This window comes from Dama dama, chromosome 11 (genome assembly GCF_033118175.1).
Source record: "Dama dama isolate Ldn47 chromosome 11, ASM3311817v1, whole genome shotgun sequence".
Classification (NCBI taxonomy): domain Eukaryota; kingdom Metazoa; phylum Chordata; class Mammalia; order Artiodactyla; family Cervidae; genus Dama; species Dama dama.
In genome coordinates this window covers 7803086-7821417 of record NC_083691.1, presented here as the reverse complement: position 1 = coordinate 7821417, position 18332 = coordinate 7803086, and the positions used below count along the sequence as shown (strand labels likewise).

Here is an 18332-nt window from a genome sequence, read left to right as displayed (position 1 = left end):
CTGTGGGGGGCTGTGTGGTGCCCCTTGTTCTATACTCAGTCTAAGAGTAGGCTTTGCTCTCCTAAAGGCTCGGAGCGGTGCTGGTGCTGGCGACGGAGGCGAGGACGATGACGCGCGGGAGACGCCAGGCTCGGACGGCGGCGGGACGGCGCTCGCAGGTCAGGGGAACCCCACCTCCCGCTCCCCGCACCCCTTAGCGGGTCTGGCTCTGCGAAGTTCCGTCTGGGCCCGCCAGAGGGCGCCCGGGGACGGGGCGGCGGAGCAGCCGGGAGCCCGGGAACCTGGGAAAGGGCTGTGGCGGTGTCGCCGGGTCCGCACGCAGCTCAAGTCCGAGGGTCGGAGGGATGGCCAGGCAGTCCGGATTCAGGGGAGTTGGCGCTCCGTGAAGCCGGATTCCGGGGATTGCACGCCCTGGGGGGGAGTCGTAGTCGAGTTATTCTGAGACGCCGGCGGCGGCTCGGAAGCCGTCGCCCCACGATCCTCCAGCCGGGAAGAGGCTGCTCCCGGATCGCGTCTGGGGTGGGTGTCCGGGCCCTGGCCCTGCGATGCCCCGGGCCGAGGAGAGGACATCTGAGAATCTATGGATAGGGATGGGGAGGGGAGTGGGAGCCTTCTTGGGAGGGGGTGGTACATCCCCCCACCCGACTCCGGGCCCGCCTCGGCCCCGCCCCGGGCCCAGGCCCCGCCCCGGGCCCGGCGGCACCGCCCACTCCCCTCGGCGCGGCCGGGAGCCCCGGGGGCCGCCGCCGCCGCCGCCCGAGCGCCCGCCATGCGCGCTGCCCGCGCCGCCCCGCTGCTCCAGCTGCTGCTCCTGCTGGGGCCGCGGCTTGAGGCTGCGGGAGCCGCGGAGCCGCCGCTGCCCACCGTGGTCCTTGCCATCCTGGCCCGCAATGCCGAGCACTCACTGCCTCACTACCTGGGCGCGCTGGAGCGGCTGGACTACCCCAGGGCCAGGCTGGCCCTCTGGTGAGATAGACCCGGGCTTTGGCACCCACTGGGCATCTACCCCCCGCCCCAGCCCCACCGACAGCCCGGGCTCCAGCTGGCCCCATCTGCTCCCTGCCCAGACACCACCCAGACAGGCCCCTCCCCTCGCAGACGGGCCCTCCAGCAACCCGAGCCCCCTGGCGGGTCCCCTTGTCCCCTTGTACCTGCAGACTGACCTTGGAGGCCTTGGGTTGGCACAGGGACACCCATCCCTCATTCTGGCCCCTGCTCCTCCTTCGGGACCTCCTCTAGGTGTAAGTTGGGCCCAACCCCTCTTGCTCCAGCCCACCAGAGCTGAAACTTAAGCCGTGGGACCTGTGGTTGGCCTGACAGAGTGGGGCCAACAGGAGCAGCTGGCGTCCCCTGGGGCCCGATGTGGCAGAGTTCAGCAGGCCTGGGAGTTCCTGGGGAGCCCATAGGGGTGTTGTCAGTCCTGGGCTCCATGCTGCTCTGTGGCGGGGGGGGGGGGGGGGTCACACCAGCTCCCCCTTCCCCAGGGCTGGTTCCAGCCTCTCTCAGAAGAGGGCTGGGTCCTGCCGGCCAAGGGCAAAGCCCCTTCGTCTCTCCCCCTAGGTGTCCCTACAGGGCCCTGGAATCAGAGGCCACAGTCTGTGGAAGCCAGAACAGGGAGGAGTCCCAAGCTGAGGTTGGGGATAAACTGAGAGAAATGACCTAACTACTCTCCCCAACTCACCAGAGTTGGGCTGGGGGTGGAGCTGTGGCCTGGGGAGGCCGCCCACAATTACCAGTCCGGGAGTTTAGTTAGTTCCCACCCCCAAAAGACTTGACACGTAGTTAGTCTTCAGTTCTGGAGACTTGGCTTAAAGGGGCAGCATCACCGAAAGCCTGGGCTCTTGGCTAACGCCCCCTCACCCCCCTCTGTCGTGAGAGCCCCTTCGGAGAGGCTGCGCCCGGTGACCTTGGAGCTCAGGCCCATCAGGTCTTCCCAGGGATGCTCAGGGTGTGGTTTGGTCCTTATTACAACTTCCTGGTGGAGGGAAGCAGCAGCTCCTCTGTCCAGTCCTGACTCAGAGAGGGGAGGGGACTAACCTGAGGTCACACAGCAGGGAAGGAAGAAAACCAGGGAATATGGCGGGGGTGTTCCTCAAAGTTGAGGTCCTTCTCATCTTTCAAAATGCATTTGAGTGGATGCAGACAGCCCCCTGGGGAGCGTATGCGGCCTGTTGCCCATCCAGGTTGCCCTAAGGAGCCCTGGAGACAGCCCTTTCCAGTGGACATTCGTGACTGGCGTGCTGTCCCCAAATCTAGGCTTCAGACTGGTAAGTGTGGCAGAAAGCCCCACGACACAGTGGCCAGGGTCCACACTGGCCAAGTAGTAATGTCCATCTGTACCAAGCTTCCGAACAAGGAACATGTGACTGAGGCCCTCCCTAGGGCCAAGTCCAAGTTCCCTGGCCGCCAGTCGATCCACATCTCCAAGAACCGGGGATTTACTAAATTTAAGGCTGGTGAATTTGGAAACATTGTGGCAGAAAAGCGGCTCATCCCCGATGGCTCTGGGGTCAAATACATCCCTCCCTCTGGACAAATGGCAGGTCTTGCACTCATGAGAGCCTTGGTGCTGTCCCCTCCTTATTCATGGCCACCAATAAATCCTAGTTGCCTGTCCAAAAAAAAAGAAAGAAAATGCATTTGAGTTCTGTCATCTCAGCCTCTGAACATGCCAGGACGGCTTTTAGTTACAGAGGGAGAAAGTGAGCCCAGAGAGGGTCTGGAGCTGCCTGGGGTCACACAGTGGAACACAGACCTATGATTGGGGCCTGGCTGTCCGCCTTCCTCTGTAGCACACCTACCTCCTCTGCTTCCAGGAGAGGCCAGTCCTGAAGGGGATGGTGCTCCAGAGGTCAAGCCTGCCTCAGGGTTTGGTCCTTTAGTGGCTGTGCCACCCCCCCACCCTTCTTCCTCCTGTCTCCCCAGGTGTGCCACGGACCACAATGTGGACAATACTACAGAGATGCTACGGGAGTGGCTGGCTGCTGTGGGCCATGACTATGCAGCTGTGATCTGGAGGCCTGAGGGGGAGCCCAGGTGTGGCCTGAGGGCCAAGGTTCTGGGGAAGATGGGCAACAGAGATGGGTGCAGCCCAGAGAGGGAAAGGGACAGCTCTGAGTCACAGCCTCCAGGCCAGGGCTCTGACCACATGCACCTACCCATGGAGCATCTCATCTCTTTACCACCTCAGATCCTACCCAGATGAAGAGGGCCCTAAGCACTGGACCAAAGAAAGGCATCAATTCCTGATGGAGCTGAAACAGGAAGCCTTGACCTTTGCCAGGGACTGGGGAGCAGACTATATCCTGGTAAGAAAGCCTGACCTACGATCGGGCTCCCCACAGGTGGTGGCACCTGTCTTTAACAGAAATCTAGGTGCTATTTAACCATCTATAGGCTGGACCCTTCAGCTAGCAACCTGGATCAAAATCCAGGTCAAGTATCGAGCTGGGATCCCTTTGCTTGAGCTCAGACTCTATCCTAAGTCTGGATCCCTGAGACAGGGCTCAAGGTATATATTGAGACTCGATCCCTGGGCTAGAGCCCAGAGTATAAACTGAGCCTAGTTCCCTGGACTGGAGATCAGGGTTGTTTTTGTTGTTGTTCAGTCTGCTAAGGCTAAGTCATGCCTGACTCTTTGTGACCCCATGGATTGCAGCACGCCAGGCTCCCCTGCCCAGAGGAGATCAGAGTAGGTCTTTGAATTTCCTTCCTAAGGCTTCAGATAAAGTTCTTAGATCAGCAACTCAGGCATAATCTCTGGACCTAGTCCCCGAGCCAGTGCTCCAGACTAGATCCTTGGTCTAGAAACAGATCTCTTGGTTTATAGGTTAGAGCTCTCTGAGGGAACCCCATTGGATTGTGGGAGATATCCTGGGTCCCTGGATATCTGGAGGGATCCCACTCAGTCAATCCTTGGGAGGCTGCTGCCCAGACAAGGCTGGGGCCTGTGACATCCCCATCCCCCACAGTTTGCAGACACAGACAACATTCTGACCAACAATCAGACGCTGCAGCTTCTGATCGAGCAGGGGCTGCCTGTGGTGGCCCCGATGCTGGACTCTCAGACCTATTACTCCAATTTCTGGTGTGGGATCACCCCCCAGGTACGGCCGGGGACACGGGCCTCGGGAACCTTGAGGTCTGGGAGGAGGGACGTGGAGGGCAGAAAGCCCCGGCTGGGGAGCGGTGTACTGGGGATGGAGGGGCGCCCTCTCACAGCCTGGGGCTACCCCTTCCCCAGGGCTACTACCGCCGCACGGCCGACTACTTCCCTACCAAGAACCGCCAGCGCCGGGGCTGCTTCCACGTCCCCATGGTCCACTCCACCTTCCTGGTATCCCTGCGGGCTGAGGGGACGGCCCAGCTGGCCTTCTACCCGCCTCACCCCAACTATACCTGGCCCTTCGATGACATCATCGTCTTCGCCTACGCCTGTCAGGCAGCTGGTAAGGTCAGCTCTTCTTGAGCCTTTTTTCGAGGTCTCTGGGCCTTTGCACATGCTGTTCCCTCTGCTCTGCCTGCCCTTCCCCACTCCACAGTTTATCTTGCTAATTCCTAATTGTCCTTTGGATCGTAGGCTTTCTTGGGCCCACTGCCCCAGTAGGTTAGATGTCCTTCTGGCTGTGCCCACCATGGCACTTTCATGTATTCCTTCATTAAGCACATATTTATGGGACACCTACCAGTGCCAAGGGCTTCCTAGGTGGCACTAGTGGTAAAGAACTCACCTGCCAATGCAGGAGACGTAAGACACACAGATTCGATCCCTGAGTCGGGAAGATCCCCTGGAGGAGGGCATGGCAACCCACTCCAGTATTCTTGCCTGGAGAATCCCATGGACAGAAGAGCCTGGCGGGCTAAAGTCCATAGGGGTGTAAAGAGTTGGACATGACTAAAGCAACTTAACATGCATGCATCAGGTGCTAGGCACCAGGGAGACAGTGGTGAATAAAATCAGGTGGTCCTTGACTTCCTGGATCCTCCAGTCCATTCAACCAAAGGATCACACAAATCAGTGTCAATCACAATGACAGGAAGAAGAGCTTCTTGATTATAGGTGTTCTGGGAGCTTAGACTAGAGTTGACCTGGTCTCCAGGGAAGGCTTCCTGGAGGATGTAATCACTGGGACTGAGACCTAAAGTATGGGCAGGCATTAACAAGGCAAACAGAGCAAGACAGAGCATTTCAAGCAATGGGACCAGCAGATGCAAAGGCCCTGTGGTGGCCGGGGACACAAGAAGGCAGGCGGCTAGAGCACAGTACACAAAGAGGGGGCATAGTGCAGGCTGAGGCAGGAAAGGTGGGTGGAGGCCAGCTTGTGGGGACTTAATGGGCAAGGGTCTGCCGTTAGTCTGTAGGTGTCAGGTAGCCATCAGAGAATCATCCAATTGGACTTGAACACTGAAAAAAAATCATTCTGCTGTGCATAGTTAATTTTAAGATGAAAGTTACAAGGAAGTATTTGGGTTTGTGAAATTCCCTGGTGGTCCAGTGGTTAGGACTATGCTTTCACTGCTGAAGGCACAGGTTCAAGCTCTCATCAGGGAATTAAGATCCCGCAGGCCATGCAGCATGGCCAAAAAAAAAAGAAATGTTTGGATGTTTGGGTTTGGATCAGATAAACCGCAGTCCTAGGAAGAACTGAAGTTGAGAGCAAGAGATGCTACTGTTGGCATAACGACCTTGAGAAGGCGGCAGAGAATGTAATTCACGGTGTGCACTCATGGGTGGTGAGAACATGAAGGCTGTCCGGTGGGTGCAGAACTTTGCTCATGGTCAACGTGAATTAGAAGTGACGATTCAATCAGAAAATGTTGCATGTGGGCAAGCAGCGTGTGAGGAGTGGCCAGGGAGAAGGGTGTCGTCATCATTATTTTGTGCACCATGAGGTGACGTCTACCGTGCAGACGTGCAGGAAGAAAAAAGATCTTATCAAGTGCAAAACGTGAGTGAAGGTGAAGCAAATACATGGACGGAAAATGAGAAGCAGCACAGATATTTTCCTGTTTTTGCCACACTGGACTGCTCTTGAGATCTCACTTCCTCAACCAAGGGCTAAACCCGGGCCACGACAGTGAAAGCACAGAACCCTCACCACCAGGCCACCAGGGAACTCCCTATTTCCTTATTTCTTCATTCCTACCTCTATGTGTGCCTCAGCTGGTAAAGAATCTGCCTGCAATGTGGGAGACCTGGGTTCGAGCCCTGGGTTGGGAAGACCCCCTGGAGAAGGGAATGGCTACTCACTCCAGTATTCTGGCCTGGGGAATTCCATGGACTGTATAGTTCTTGGGGTGGAAAAGAGTCGGACATGACTGAGCAACTTTATTTGTTTACCGCTACTTGAGTATCAGCCGCTGTTTACTGATTCAAAGGAATTTACTGGTTCAAAGGAATTTAGTGAATGATTTTGTAAAGTTTTTTATTTATATGCAGATATCCAATTTTTTTTTTTGCGTCACTTTGTTTATTTACTTACTCGGCTGCATCGGGTCTTCCTTGTGGCTTACGGGATCTTTTGTTGTGGCGTATGGGCTTAGTTGCCCTGCGGCACTTGGGACCTAGCTCCCCAGCCAGGGATCAAACCTGCATCCCCTGCACCGGAGGGTGGATTCCCAACCACTGGACGACTAAGGAAGTCCCGTGAACAGGGGTTTTGTCTCCTTCAGTCACGCTTCCAACCCCTGCACTCCGCCGGGCTGTTTACTCAGTGCTGGGCCTGGAGTTCACTTTTCAATAGACACCGTGCGTGGAGCGAGCTCCGGGATGGACAGGGAGGCCTGGTGTGCTGCAGTCCACGGGGTCGAAAAGAGTCAGACACGACCGAGTGACTGAACTGGACTGACTGACTGACTGACTGACTGAGCTGCCCTGGAGGATTCACAGTCTGTAGAAGACAAAGGCTAAATAAATGATTATAATAAAGATGACAAACACTGAAGGAATTTAAAAAAAAAAGGCCACTCTGGTTGCCAGGTGGAGGACAGCGTGGCAGGGGCCGGAGAGGGGGAGGGGTTAAGTGTAGGGGTCTGGGCCAGAGGTGATGGTGCTGGATTGGGTGAGGCGGCTGGGCAGATTTAGAGGGTGGAGCAAGGCCCCGTGCCATCAGGTGGCCATAGCCAGGTGGGAGTTTGCCTGCTTCTTCCTCACTTTAATCCTCTGAGGGCAGGGACGGTCTGTCTTGCTCACTACCATCGCCCCTGCCCCCAGCTGGTGCTCTGGAGACATCTGTTGAATGAATATATACCATCTCGGCAGAAAGGTCCCTGAGATGTTGTTTGAGCCAAGCCCTATCTCCCTCCAGCCCCACAGATGGGGACATGGGGTCCCAGAGAGGACTCCTATGGTGGGTACCGGTAGGACTGGGGCTCACACCTGCCATCTGGGCTCTGAGATCCCCGCCCTGCAGGCCAGCACTCACTTGGTCTCTCTCCACAGGGGTCTCGGTCCACGTGTGCAACGAGCAGCGTTATGGGTACCTGAACGTGCCTGTGCAATCCCACCAGGGGCTGGAGGACGAGAGAGTCAACTTCATCCACCTGATCCTGGAAGCGCTGGGTGAGGCTGCCAGGCGGTGTTGTCCCTCCTCCCCATCACTCCCTGCCCCTCCCACGGGTCCCTTCTCCTTGGCCCCAGACCTGGCTGGGCAGGAGTTGGAGCTGGAGTCAACTTCCCCTTCATATCATTCCCTGACTCCAGGCAAGTCGCTTTCCCCGCTAAGCCTCAGTCTGCCCCTCTGAACAGTGGAGGCAGGTGGAGTCTGTGATCTGCTGGGCATCCTGCCAATGGGGCGGGAATGAGGGGGGACTGGGACTCCAGGGTGCCGCTGACTTGAGCCAGTGGGGACTCGTGACAGCGGGCTTTCCTCTGCAGTGGATGGGCCCCCCATGTGGGCCTCGGCTCATGTGTCCCGGCCCCCAAAGAGGCCCAGCAAGATGGGGTTTGATGAGGTGAGTCCTCCCAGCCTGCAGGACTGGGGTCAGGAGGCTGGCTCTCCTCTCCACCTGCAGCCTCCCCCCTGCCCCCCCTGCCCCCCTGCCTCCTCCAGGTGTTTGTCATCAGCCTGGCCCGCCGGCCCGACCGCCGAGAGCGCATGCTGACTTCGCTGTGGGAGATGGAGATCTCTGGGCGGGTGGTGGACGCCGTGGACGGCCGGTGAGGCTTCCGGGACAGGGAGAGGGCCCTGTGCAGTGCAAGGGGCCCAGGGTGGCCCATCAGGGCTCCCTGAGGGTGGGAAAAGCAGATGATGTGTCGAGCGAGTTTCCTGTTCCAAGGAGTATTCAAAGAGGGCCTGCGTCATTGTGTCTCAGGGAGCCCAGGGCAGACAGAATGGGACAGAATAGACAGAAGGGACCCTTCCTCAGCCCAGAATAGACAGAAGGGACTCTTCCTCAGCCCAGAATAGACAGAAGGGGCACTTCCTCAGCCCACCCAAGGAAGGAGGGTGCAGTGGTTAAGGCCCGGGGTCTGAAGCTCCTGGGCCTGGTCACCAGCTGTGTGGCCTCCGGCAAGTCCTCCCATCTCTCAGCCCTGCTGCGGAAATGGCGAGTAGCTGCCTTCCTCTTAGGGGTTTATAAGGGTTTAGTGAAGATTTCTCCAGGGCCTGACACACAGTAAGTATCCCAAAGGTTAATGGCGTCTTCATTCTGATTAACAGGGCTCTTCTTTTCCCTCCTGAGCCTAGATCCCTGATGGGAGGGGTGCGGGAGCAGGCCACTCACGTTCCCCCAGAGCCAGGGTTCACATGGCCCCCTTGTCCACTGCTGTTGGCTGCACGTGCCCCAGCCTGGTGGACCGCAGGATGTCCAGCCTTTGCTCGGGCCCCTGCCTGAGAAGTGTCTGCCCTTCATCCTGGGTGTCTCCTCCTCAGACTGTCTGGCTCCCCTTAGGATTACCCACCCCGCCTGAGGCAGCTCCAGCCCCCTGGTCCAGTCATGATGGCTTCAGGCCACATGGAGCAGTAATCAGGCCTCCTCCCTCGCTACTGGGAATCCCTGGTAGTTCAGCAGTAAAGAGTCCGCCTGCAATACAGGAGACCGCTTGCAATGCAGGAGTCTTGGGTTCAATTCCTGGTCGGGAAGATGCCCTGGAGAAGGAAACGGCAACCACTCCAGTTTTCTTGCCTGGGAAATCCGATGGACAGAGGAGCCTGGCAGGTTACAGTCCATAGGGTCGCCACGAGTGGTACATAACATAGCAACTAAGCCACCACCACCGCCACCTCCTTCAAACCAGACTCCAGTGTGACGGTCCCCAATTTGCCCAGTGCAGGTGGCCCTGGGTGGGTCTCTGACGGGCACCCCTGACCCCGCGACACCGTCTCCCTCAGGATGCTCAACAGCAGTGTCATGAGGACCCTCGGCGTGGACCTGCTCCCTGGCTACCAGGACCCCTACTCGGGCCGCACGCTGACCAAGGGCGAGGTGGGCTGCTTCCTCAGCCACTACTCCATCTGGGAGGAGGTGAGGACCCTGCCCCCTCGGCCCACGCCCTTGGGGAAAGCAGGGCACCCCCTCGCCACTCACGGCTCCGTGCCAGCACTCATGTGACTGGTGGGTGACGGAGCACACTCATGAGGACCCAGGCAGCAGCTGTCAGCCTCCTGTGGGTGCGGCCCTTACTGTGTTCACCCCGCGGTACGTACTGAGCACCGGCTGTGTGCTGGGACAGCCTCCGCTCCAAGAACACAGAGGTGAACACGAAGAATACAGCCGCGCCCTCCTGGGGCAGAGGGACCAGAGCAGGGCGCAGAAATGGAGAAAGAACTCAGTTTACCCTGATCCGGGGAGGTACCGGCTGTGCGAGGGTGTGGACAGGCCTGGCCTCCTGACCTCCGGTGGGGTCAGCGTGGGCCTCACTGGCGATGGGCTGGGAGAGGAGCCTTCTCAGCAGAGGAAGACGGTGCAGGCCCAGACCCCTGGGGCTGAAGGGGTGGAGGGTGTTGTGTGTGAGAAGAAAGGCCCAAGACTTGGCCATGCAGCCCCGGCCCGGGGCTGGGGTGTGAGTGCCCGGGAGAGGTCACTGCCTAGACTTGGCCCGAGAGGACCGGGGACGGGGGCCCTCCAAGGAGCGCCCCCTCCAGGAGGTGAAGCACAGACACCCTCCTTGTTTTCATTTTCTACTGTTGCCAAAATGCGTTGCGTGTGAGCTTCTATTTCTGCTTTTCTGAACTGAATGCTGCTTCTGAATAGGTCAAAGGGTCACCATTTATTGAGCCGATTTCATGCTCTTCTCATACCTCCAAACGTTACAGAAAGTATTTCTTCTCAGGGTATTGGGAGCTAGGGTCTCTGCCCGACCCCAGCCCAGCCTCACTTCCTTGAGGAGGCGGAAGTGAGGAACCTGGCTCTGTAACCCAACAGATGCAGGCTCAGACCCCAGCTCGGCCACGTTCGGGCTGGGTGTCCTTGGACTACTGTGGGGTCACTTCCCATTGTCTCCATCTCCCTCCTGCCTCCCGAGGGTCCCTGGAGACGAGCCCTGGGGCCCCTGAGATGAGGCCGTGCTCAGTGACTGCAGCAAGCGTTCTGATTTCTCTCCTGATCTGCTTGGAGGGCAAGACTGGGAGCCTGGAGGCCCTTGACTACTAGAGCCCCGAGTTGGGGTTTCAATCCCCAGGCCGTGGGAAGCCCCAGTAGGCTTTGGAGCAGCTGAGCGACATAGCCAGGGCCGAGCACTTGGCCTGTAACCGAAGCCTGGAATGTTTGTCAGTGTCAGCCAGGTGGAAGGGGACAGCCCGGGTCTAAAGAGCCACCCTCCCACACCCACCTTGTGCCTCAGGTCGTCGCCCAGGGCCTGACCCGGGTCGTGGTATTTGAGGACGACGTGCGCTTTGAGAGCAATTTCAAGGGGCGGCTGGAGCGGCTGATGGAGGAGGTGGAGGCGGAGAAACTTCCTTGGGACCTGATGTAGGCAGCCTGGGCCCCCAGGGGCCAGGGAGAGGGGTGGACCTCCTGGGGACTGCCTTCTCCTGCAGGGAGCCCTGGCCAGCCCCCCACAACCCCGGGCTTGGCTCTGTAGATGGAGTTGGGGACAGGGAGGGCCCTAAGACATCAACAGTGACTCCTGGAGCCCTGGTGTCACCTGTAGCTACCTCGGCCGGAAGCAGGTGAACCCCGAGGAGGAGGCAGTCGTGGAGGGGCTGCCGAACCTGGTGGTGGCCGGCTACTCCTACTGGACGCTGGCGTACGTCCTGAGCCTGGCGGGCGCCCGCAAGCTGCTGGCCTCCCAGCCGCTGCGCCGAATGCTGCCTGTGGATGAGTTCCTGCCCATCATGTTTGACCAGCACCCCAAGTGAGTCGCAGGGCAGGGCAGGGTCAGCCTGTCCTCAGAGCCCACCTCAGCAGGTAGTAAGTCCCCTCATTGGGCAGCTGGGGAGACCGAGGCTGGCAGGCTGAGCCACTTCCAGTCACCAAGGAAGAGCCCAGCTTAGCCTTGGCATGAGACCAACCTCTGTGTGAATTCTGTGATGCCCTGTGGTTTCCAGGCAAGCAATTTTCCTATTCTGCACCTCAGTTTCCCCATCTGGAAAATGGGGATAAGAGAAATGCCACCTCAGGATTAGATGGGGAGGGGAGTCAGGTGCCTTGGGGCTGAGGTGCCCGACTCCAGGCTGGCGTGGGTCTGGGGTGGGACGGTTCACCCCAGCCCCCCTGAGCCCACCTTCCCCCTCCCAGTGAGCAGTACAAGGCACACTTCTGGCCGCGGGACCTGCAGGCCTTCTCAGCCCGGCCCCTGCTCGCGGCCCCCACCCACTACGCAGGGGACGCCGAGTGGCTCAGTGACACCGAGACATCCTCGCCCTGGGATGACGACAGTGGCCGCCTCATCAGCTGGACCGGCTCCTACAAGACCCTGCGCGGCCCCCGCCTGGACCTGGCGGGCAGCAGCGGGCACAGCCTCCATCCCCACCCCCGGGATGAGCTCTAGGTGAGGGCGGGGCCTCGGTCTTCTCTCCCCATCAATGGCTGACTCTGTGTTTGGGTCTCAGTTCCCCTTCTCGGCTGTCTCCTCTCCCCCTCTCTTTCTTTCTGTGGCTTTGTCTCTGTTTGCATCTTTGTGTCTGCCTTTCTCTGTCTACCTGCTCTCTCTCTAAGCCCATCTCCATCTCTGTCTCTGACTGTCTCTGTGTCTGCATCTCTCTCCATCTCTCTCTATCCAGCTCTAATCTTTTTCTACTCCTCTTGCCTCTCCTGTCCCACCAGGGCTAGACGGTGACTCCAGAGGCACACCCGGGAGCAGACCAAAGCTGTCCAGGGGGCACAGCAAGAGCCACCCCCAGGAACCACTGACCCAGTAGAGACCTGGCTGTCCCCTTGGGCATGGCCTCTCTGCCCTCTGGACCTGTCTTCCATCAGGAGAAACCACTGAGATGGGTCCCCTTCCCCCAAGGCCATGTAGCCCAAGGGCAGGGCTCCTAGGCCCTCTTCCTTGCCAATCTGATTCAGGGCCTGGGGTGGAGGGAGGAAGGGAGGCCCCACCCCCCCATCCTTCAGCATCAAGCTGGGCAGACCCAGGAGGCGTGCCCCCCACTGAGGACCCGGCTGCGGTGGCCCCTCTGCCCCCTTCTACCTCGCTGTCAGCTCCCTACCCAGCTTCACAGCTGTGTCTAACCGGCCACCCTCTTGCCTGGCCAGTGGGAAGTGCAGGGAGATGGGAGGAGGACCTAGCACACAGTAGGCCCTCAATAAAAGCTGGCTGGTGTTGCACTTTTTACTTTTTAACTCCTGGCTGAGCCTCTTTGCGTGTCCTAAAAGGGCTGGGAGGGGGGAGGCGTTCCCTATCTGTGGATGAACAGGTGGAGAGACAGGAGAGGGCGGCCTGGGGGGGCGCGAATCAGGTGATCTGGCGTCACCTCCTTAGCCTGCTCATTGGTAAAGGGGCGGTGGGAGCAGAAGTACCTCTTGGGCTGGGTGGGTAAGAAGGAGCTGGAGCCCAGTCCACAGCGAGTGCATACCCACTGCGGCTGGCATGGTCATCGCTGGCCTCGCCTTGCTGGCCAGGGTGGGCCCAGGCCAGACCCAGGGCCACCGGGGCCCCGCTCCCTGTCTTTGGACATTCCCCTGTTTAGTTGGAACCGCTCTCCTGGAAGTGGCAGGGGAGATCCAGGGCTCCCTTCCCGCCCTGACCAGTGTGGCCACCAGAGGGCGGCAGGTGGCGGAACCTGGACCTTGTGATGCCAGGGCGCCCTCTGCTGGTTTGGTGCCAACAACGGGAAGGGCGCATACCATGCGTGCGTGCCAAGTAGCTTCAGTCGCCTCAGACGCTTTGCGACCCTGTGGATTTGTATAGCCCGCCAAGCTCCTCTGTCCATGGGATTCTTTAGGCAAGAATACCGGAGTGGGGTGCCGTGCCCTTCTCCAGGGCATCTTCCCTACCCTGGAACTGAACCTGGGTCTCCTGTGACTCCTGCATTGGCAGGCAGGTTCTTGACCACTAGCGCCACCTGGGAAACCCGTGGAAGGGAGCCTGGGGCATCTGGAATCTGCCCATTGTCCTCTGGGTTACCCACAGCGGCTCCAACTTGTGCTCTCCTGCTTGGAAACTGCCGGCCTCCCTCCCTGCCCACTCCTGGAGGGCCCAGCAGTGGAGACTCTGTGGGTCTCCAATGCCTGCATGCAGGCAGCCAGAGGGGTGGGGAGGTGGCTCCTTGCCTTGCCTCCACCAGTGCAGACCTCCCTCCGGCATTGCAGCCTTCAGGTTTCCTTCTTCGGAGGATCCCCTGCCCCCATTCCCCGCCTTGGCTTGGTTTGTGTAAGCCCTCCTGGCAGAGTCAGTCAGACATCCCCTGGGGGCTGGGCATTCCCTGTCAGTCCCAGGGATGAGGGCTCACTGGCCTGGTTTTAGCCCCAGAGCCTAGCATGGCTCTGGGAAGGACTTTGGGCCAGAGCTATGGAATCGATGCTTTGTTCCTTCCAAGACCAAAAGCCATTGATTCTGGATGGCCATGACCTTGACTAAGTCTCTTCTCCTTCCCAGGCTTCAGGCATCCCTTTCATTCATTAACGTGAACTTTGGTTTTTGCCTGCCCGGCTTGTGGGATCTCAGTTCCCCAACCAGGAATTGAACCCGAGTCCTGAGCAGTGAAAGCTTGGTGTCCTAATCACTGGACCACCGGGGAATTCCCTAAAGTGAACATTTATGGAGGACCCTCTGTGGGTCACGTTTGGTTCTAGGGATACAGTGGTGAATACAAACTTCCCAAAAAAATCACTGACCTTGTAGAGTTGACATTCTAGTGAGGGGGACAGACACAAACAGAGAAGTAAATATTGGAGGGTGGTGAGTTCTACAGAACAAAATTAGGAAAGATCAAGTATGATCGAGACATGAAGAACAGAGACATGAAGAAAGGGGACACGCTATGGGAATATAGGGAGGAAGACCATCCTAGGCCAAGGGCGGAGCATCTGCAAAGATCCTGAGGCAGGAGTGGGCTTCCCAGGGCTCAGATGGTAAAGAAACTGCCTGCAAGGCAGGAGACCTTGGTTCAATCCCTGGGTTGGAAAGATCCCCTGGAGAAAGGAACGGCTACCCACTCCTGTATTCTGGCCTGGAGAAGTCCACGGACAGAGGAGCCTGGTGGGCTACGGGCCATGGGGTCGCAAACAGTTGCACATGACTGAGTGACTAACACTTCACTTTCACTGAGGCCAGGAGTGGGACTGGCAGGTTTAAAAGACACAGAAGGGGTCAGTATAACTGGAGCAGAATGAGCAAGGAGGAGCCAAGGCCTGAGTGTGATGGGACCAAGGTTGGGGGCCAGAGCAGGAATGTCCTTGGTGGTCATTTTGGCTTTTATTCTGAGGTAACTTATATGCAGAGTACATCATGAGAAATGCTGGGCTGGATGAAGCACAAGCTGGAATCAAGATTGCCGGGAGAAATATCAATAACCTCAGATATGCAGATGACACCACCCTTATGGCAGAAAGTGAAGAACTAAAGAGCCTCTTGATGAAAGTGAAAGAAGAGAATGAAAAAGTTGACTTGAAGCTCAACATTCAGAAAACTAAGATCATGGCATCCAGTCTCATCTCTTCATGGCAGATAGATGGGCAAAGAGTGCAAACAGTGGCTGACTTTGTTTTTTTGGGCTCCAAAATCACTGCAGATGGTGACTGCAGCCATGAAATTAAAAGATGCTTACTCCTTGGGAGGAAAGTTATGATCAACCTATATAGCATATTAAAAAGCAGAGACATTACTTTGCCAACAAAGGTCCCGTCTAGTCAAGGCTATGGTTTTTCCAGTGGTCATGTATGGATGTGAGAGTTGGACTGTGAAGAAAGCTGAGCCCCAAAGAATTGATGCTTTTGAACTGTGGTGTTGGAGAAGACTCTTGAGAGTCCCTTGGACTGCAAGGAGATCCAACCAGTCCATCCTAAAGGAAATCAGTCCTGGGTGTTCATTGGAAGGACTGATGTTGAAGCTGGAACTCCAGTATTTTGGCCACCTGATCCGAAGAGCTGACTCATTTGAAAAGACCCTGATGTTGGGAAAGATTGAAGGCAGGAGGAGAAGGGGACAACAGAGGATGAGCAGGTTAGATGGCATCACCGACTCAATGGACATGAGTTTGTGTAAACTCCAGGAGTTGTTGATGGACAGGGAGGCCAGGCGTGCTGTGGTTCATGGGGTCGCAAAGAGTTGGACATGACTGAACAACTGAACTGAACTGAAGGAGTTGAAAATTCCATGAACAGAGTTGCCTGGCAGGCTACAGTCCATGGGGTTGCAAAGAGTTGGACACGGCTGAGCGACTAACACTAAAGGAGTGAGCACTCGGAGGGTTTGAGGCAGTGCGTGTGTTCAGTCACTGAGTTGTGTCCGAGTCTGCAACCCCATGGCCTGTAGCCCACCAGGCTCCTCTGTCCATGGGATTTCCCAGACAGGGATACTGGAGCCAGTTGCCATCTCCTCCAGGCTGAGGCAGAGAATGATACAATCTAATTTTTATTTTAATGTGAATATCCTGGCTCCTCTAATGAATTGTAGTTGGGTCCAGGGTAGAAGTAGGGAGATGGGTTAGGAGCCCATTGTAACAATCCAGGGGAGACATGATGGTGCCTCAGACTGGGGTGTTTACCGGGGGTGGTGAGAGGCACCACCAGCAGAGACACCTGTGGACCACAGTGGGGAGCCCCCCACTGCCGTGTCTAGTCAGGGTCAACCCCACTGTGGTTCTTCCACATCGTCAGTGAACCCTTGGGCTGCATCTCTCTCACACTGTTTGCAGGCAGAGTTTCAAAGACAGCAAAAAAAAAATCTTGCATGCTCAGAGCACTGGGGAGATAGGGTTTGGTTATGAGGGTCCTGCTTTCACAGAATTCCAGGATTTATGTGTCATGGTGGTGACTTTTCACACTATCACGGCACTAGTGGGGTCCAACTACAGGAGAAATTCGATAAGAATTTCACCCTGAAGCACGGGTCCTGGCATCTTGTCTGGGGCAAATGCTGTACCTAACACAACTGGTTCCTGGTTTCTCATCGGCACTGCCAAGGCTGAGTGGCTGGATGGTAAGCGTGTGGTCTTCGGCAGGTGCAAAGGGAGCATGACATGGTGTGGCAGGAGTGGAGGGTTCTGGTTCCAGGAACGGCAAGACCAGCACGAGGCTCACCATTGCTGTCTGTGTTTCATCTTGAGCATCAGCCCTTTCCTTCCGTGACTCAGGAGAGCATTGCTCACCTGTATCTGCTGGTGACAGCCTATGATCTTTGGGCTTTTGCTGCAGTTCCTTGAGTTTCATTATTTGCCTTTCCCTCCTCCAAGTCTAGCTGGATTCCAGAGTTAAGTTTACGATTAGGAAATAAAATCTAAACAACTACAAAAGAAAGAGACAGATTGAGCATGATGTCATAGTTTTGGAACCACATTATTGGAAGAATGGTATCGCCATCAGCTGAAATGGAGAAAACTACAGGGGGTGTGCAGAGCTGGATTGAAGCTGGTCTGGGGATCATTTATATCAATTTTTTAAAAACTTAAAAAAATAGGAATTTAGAAAGATGGTAATAATGACCCTATAGGCAAGACAGCAAAAGAGACACAGATATAAAGAATAGGCTTTTGGACTCTGTGGGAGAAGGTGAGGGTGGGATGCTTTGAGAGAATAGCATTGAAACATGTCTATTACCACATGTGAAACAGATTACCAGCCCAAGTCCGATGCATGAAACAGGGCACTCAAAGCCGGTGCACTGGGACGACCCTGAGGGATGGGGTGGGGAGGCAGGTGGGAGGGGAGCTCAGGACGGGGGACACGTGTACACCTATGGCCAATTCATGTCAATGTATGGCAAAAACCACCACAGTATTGTAAAGTAATTAGCCTCCAATTAAAATAAATTAATTAGTTTTTTAAAAAACTTTAAAAAATTATTTATTTTTGGCTGTGCAGGGGTCTTCATTGCTGTGAGGGCTTTTCTTTAGTTGCGATGAGTGGGGGACTACTCTCTAGTCGTGGTGCACGCGTTTCTCATCGTGCTGGCTTCTCTTGTCATGGAGCACGGGCTCTAGGGTGCTCGGGCTTCTGTGGTTGTGGCTCCTGGGCTCTAGAGCACAGGCTCAGTAGTTGTGGCACACAGGCTTAGTTAAGTTTTGATGCACGTGGGATCCTCTCATATCAGGGATGGAACCCAAGTCTCCTGCATTGGCAGGTGGATTTTTTACCACCGAGCTACAAGGGAAGCCCTTATCATTACTATTTTTAATTTGATTTATTTTTGGCTGTGCTGGGTCTAATATCTCACATGTTGCACAACGTGGCCAAAACAAGGAAAGTTTCACACACACGATTTCATGTAATTCCATAACCCTTTTTCGTGAACAGAGGAGCCTGGCAAGCTGCAGTCCATGGGGTCACAAACAGTTGGACACGACTGAGTGACTAACAGTTTGGGGGCTTCCCTGGTGGCTCAGATGGTAAAGAATATGCCTGCAATCCAGGACATCCAGGTTTGATCCCTGGGTCAAGAAGATCCCCTGGAGAAGGGAATGGCTACCCTCTCCAATATTCTTGCCTGGAGAATTCCATGGACAGAGGAGCCTGGTGGGCTACATTCCATGGCGTTGCAAAGAGTCAGGCATGACTGAGTGATTAACACTTTCACTTTTTCCCTCCCTCATCCCTTCCCCTTCCTTCTCCCTACTAGTAACCTCTAGTTTGTTCTCTATGTCTCTGAGTCTGTTTCTTGTTTTATTCACTAGAAACCACAATCAGAGAAAACTAACCAATCTAATCACATGGACCACAGCCTTGTCTAACTCAATGAAACTAAGAGCCACGACAGGTAGGGCCACCCAAGACGGATGGGGCATGGTGGA

At 56.4% G+C, this 18332-nt stretch overlaps 1 protein-coding gene and 2 pseudogenes across 3 annotated transcripts; all 3 read left to right on the top strand.

Annotated features, from left to right (window-relative positions):
- Positions 1-388: 388 nt before the first annotated feature.
- On the top strand, positions 389-12726 carry CERCAM (cerebral endothelial cell adhesion molecule). Of its 3 annotated transcripts, XM_061154519.1 has the most exons (14): positions 906-966; positions 2143-2267; positions 2926-3036; positions 3191-3308; positions 3972-4106; positions 4244-4448; positions 7442-7561; positions 7877-7953; positions 8052-8158; positions 9333-9465; positions 10784-10911; positions 11093-11296; positions 11680-11932; positions 12208-12726. In XM_061154519.1, the coding sequence occupies exons 3-13, from the start codon at positions 2963-2965 to the stop codon at positions 11930-11932; spliced, it is 1554 nt and encodes a 517-aa protein (XP_061010502.1). In that variant the 5' UTR covers positions 906-966; positions 2143-2267; positions 2926-2962; the 3' UTR covers positions 12208-12726. The 3 variants fall into 3 exon arrangements, with proteins under 3 accessions (XP_061010503.1, XP_061010501.1, XP_061010502.1); XM_061154520.1 differs by lacking the exons at positions 906-966; positions 2143-2267 and adding an exon at positions 389-519; XM_061154518.1 differs by lacking the exon at positions 2143-2267 and having other exon boundaries at positions 762-966.
- Positions 2117-2211, top strand: LOC133065710 (small nucleolar RNA SNORA70; annotated as a pseudogene).
- Positions 12727-12973: 247 nt separating the features above from the next.
- LOC133065249 (peptidyl-prolyl cis-trans isomerase A-like) lies at positions 12974-16651 on the top strand (annotated as a pseudogene).
- The last annotated feature ends 1681 nt before the right edge of the window (positions 16652-18332 follow it).

Excerpts from the sequence above, each read along its gene's own strand:
- CERCAM (XM_061154518.1), top strand. The coding sequence starts at position 770 with ATGCGCGCTGCCCGCGCCGCCCCGCTGCTCCAGCTGCTGCTCCTGCTG. Across the intron at positions 7,954-8,051 it reads GCAAGATGGGGTTTGATGAG|GTGTTTGTCATCAGCCTGGC; the intron begins GTGAGTCCTCCC and ends TGCCTCCTCCAG. Across the intron at positions 9,466-10,783 it reads ACTACTCCATCTGGGAGGAG|GTCGTCGCCCAGGGCCTGAC; the intron begins GTGAGGACCCTG and ends CTTGTGCCTCAG.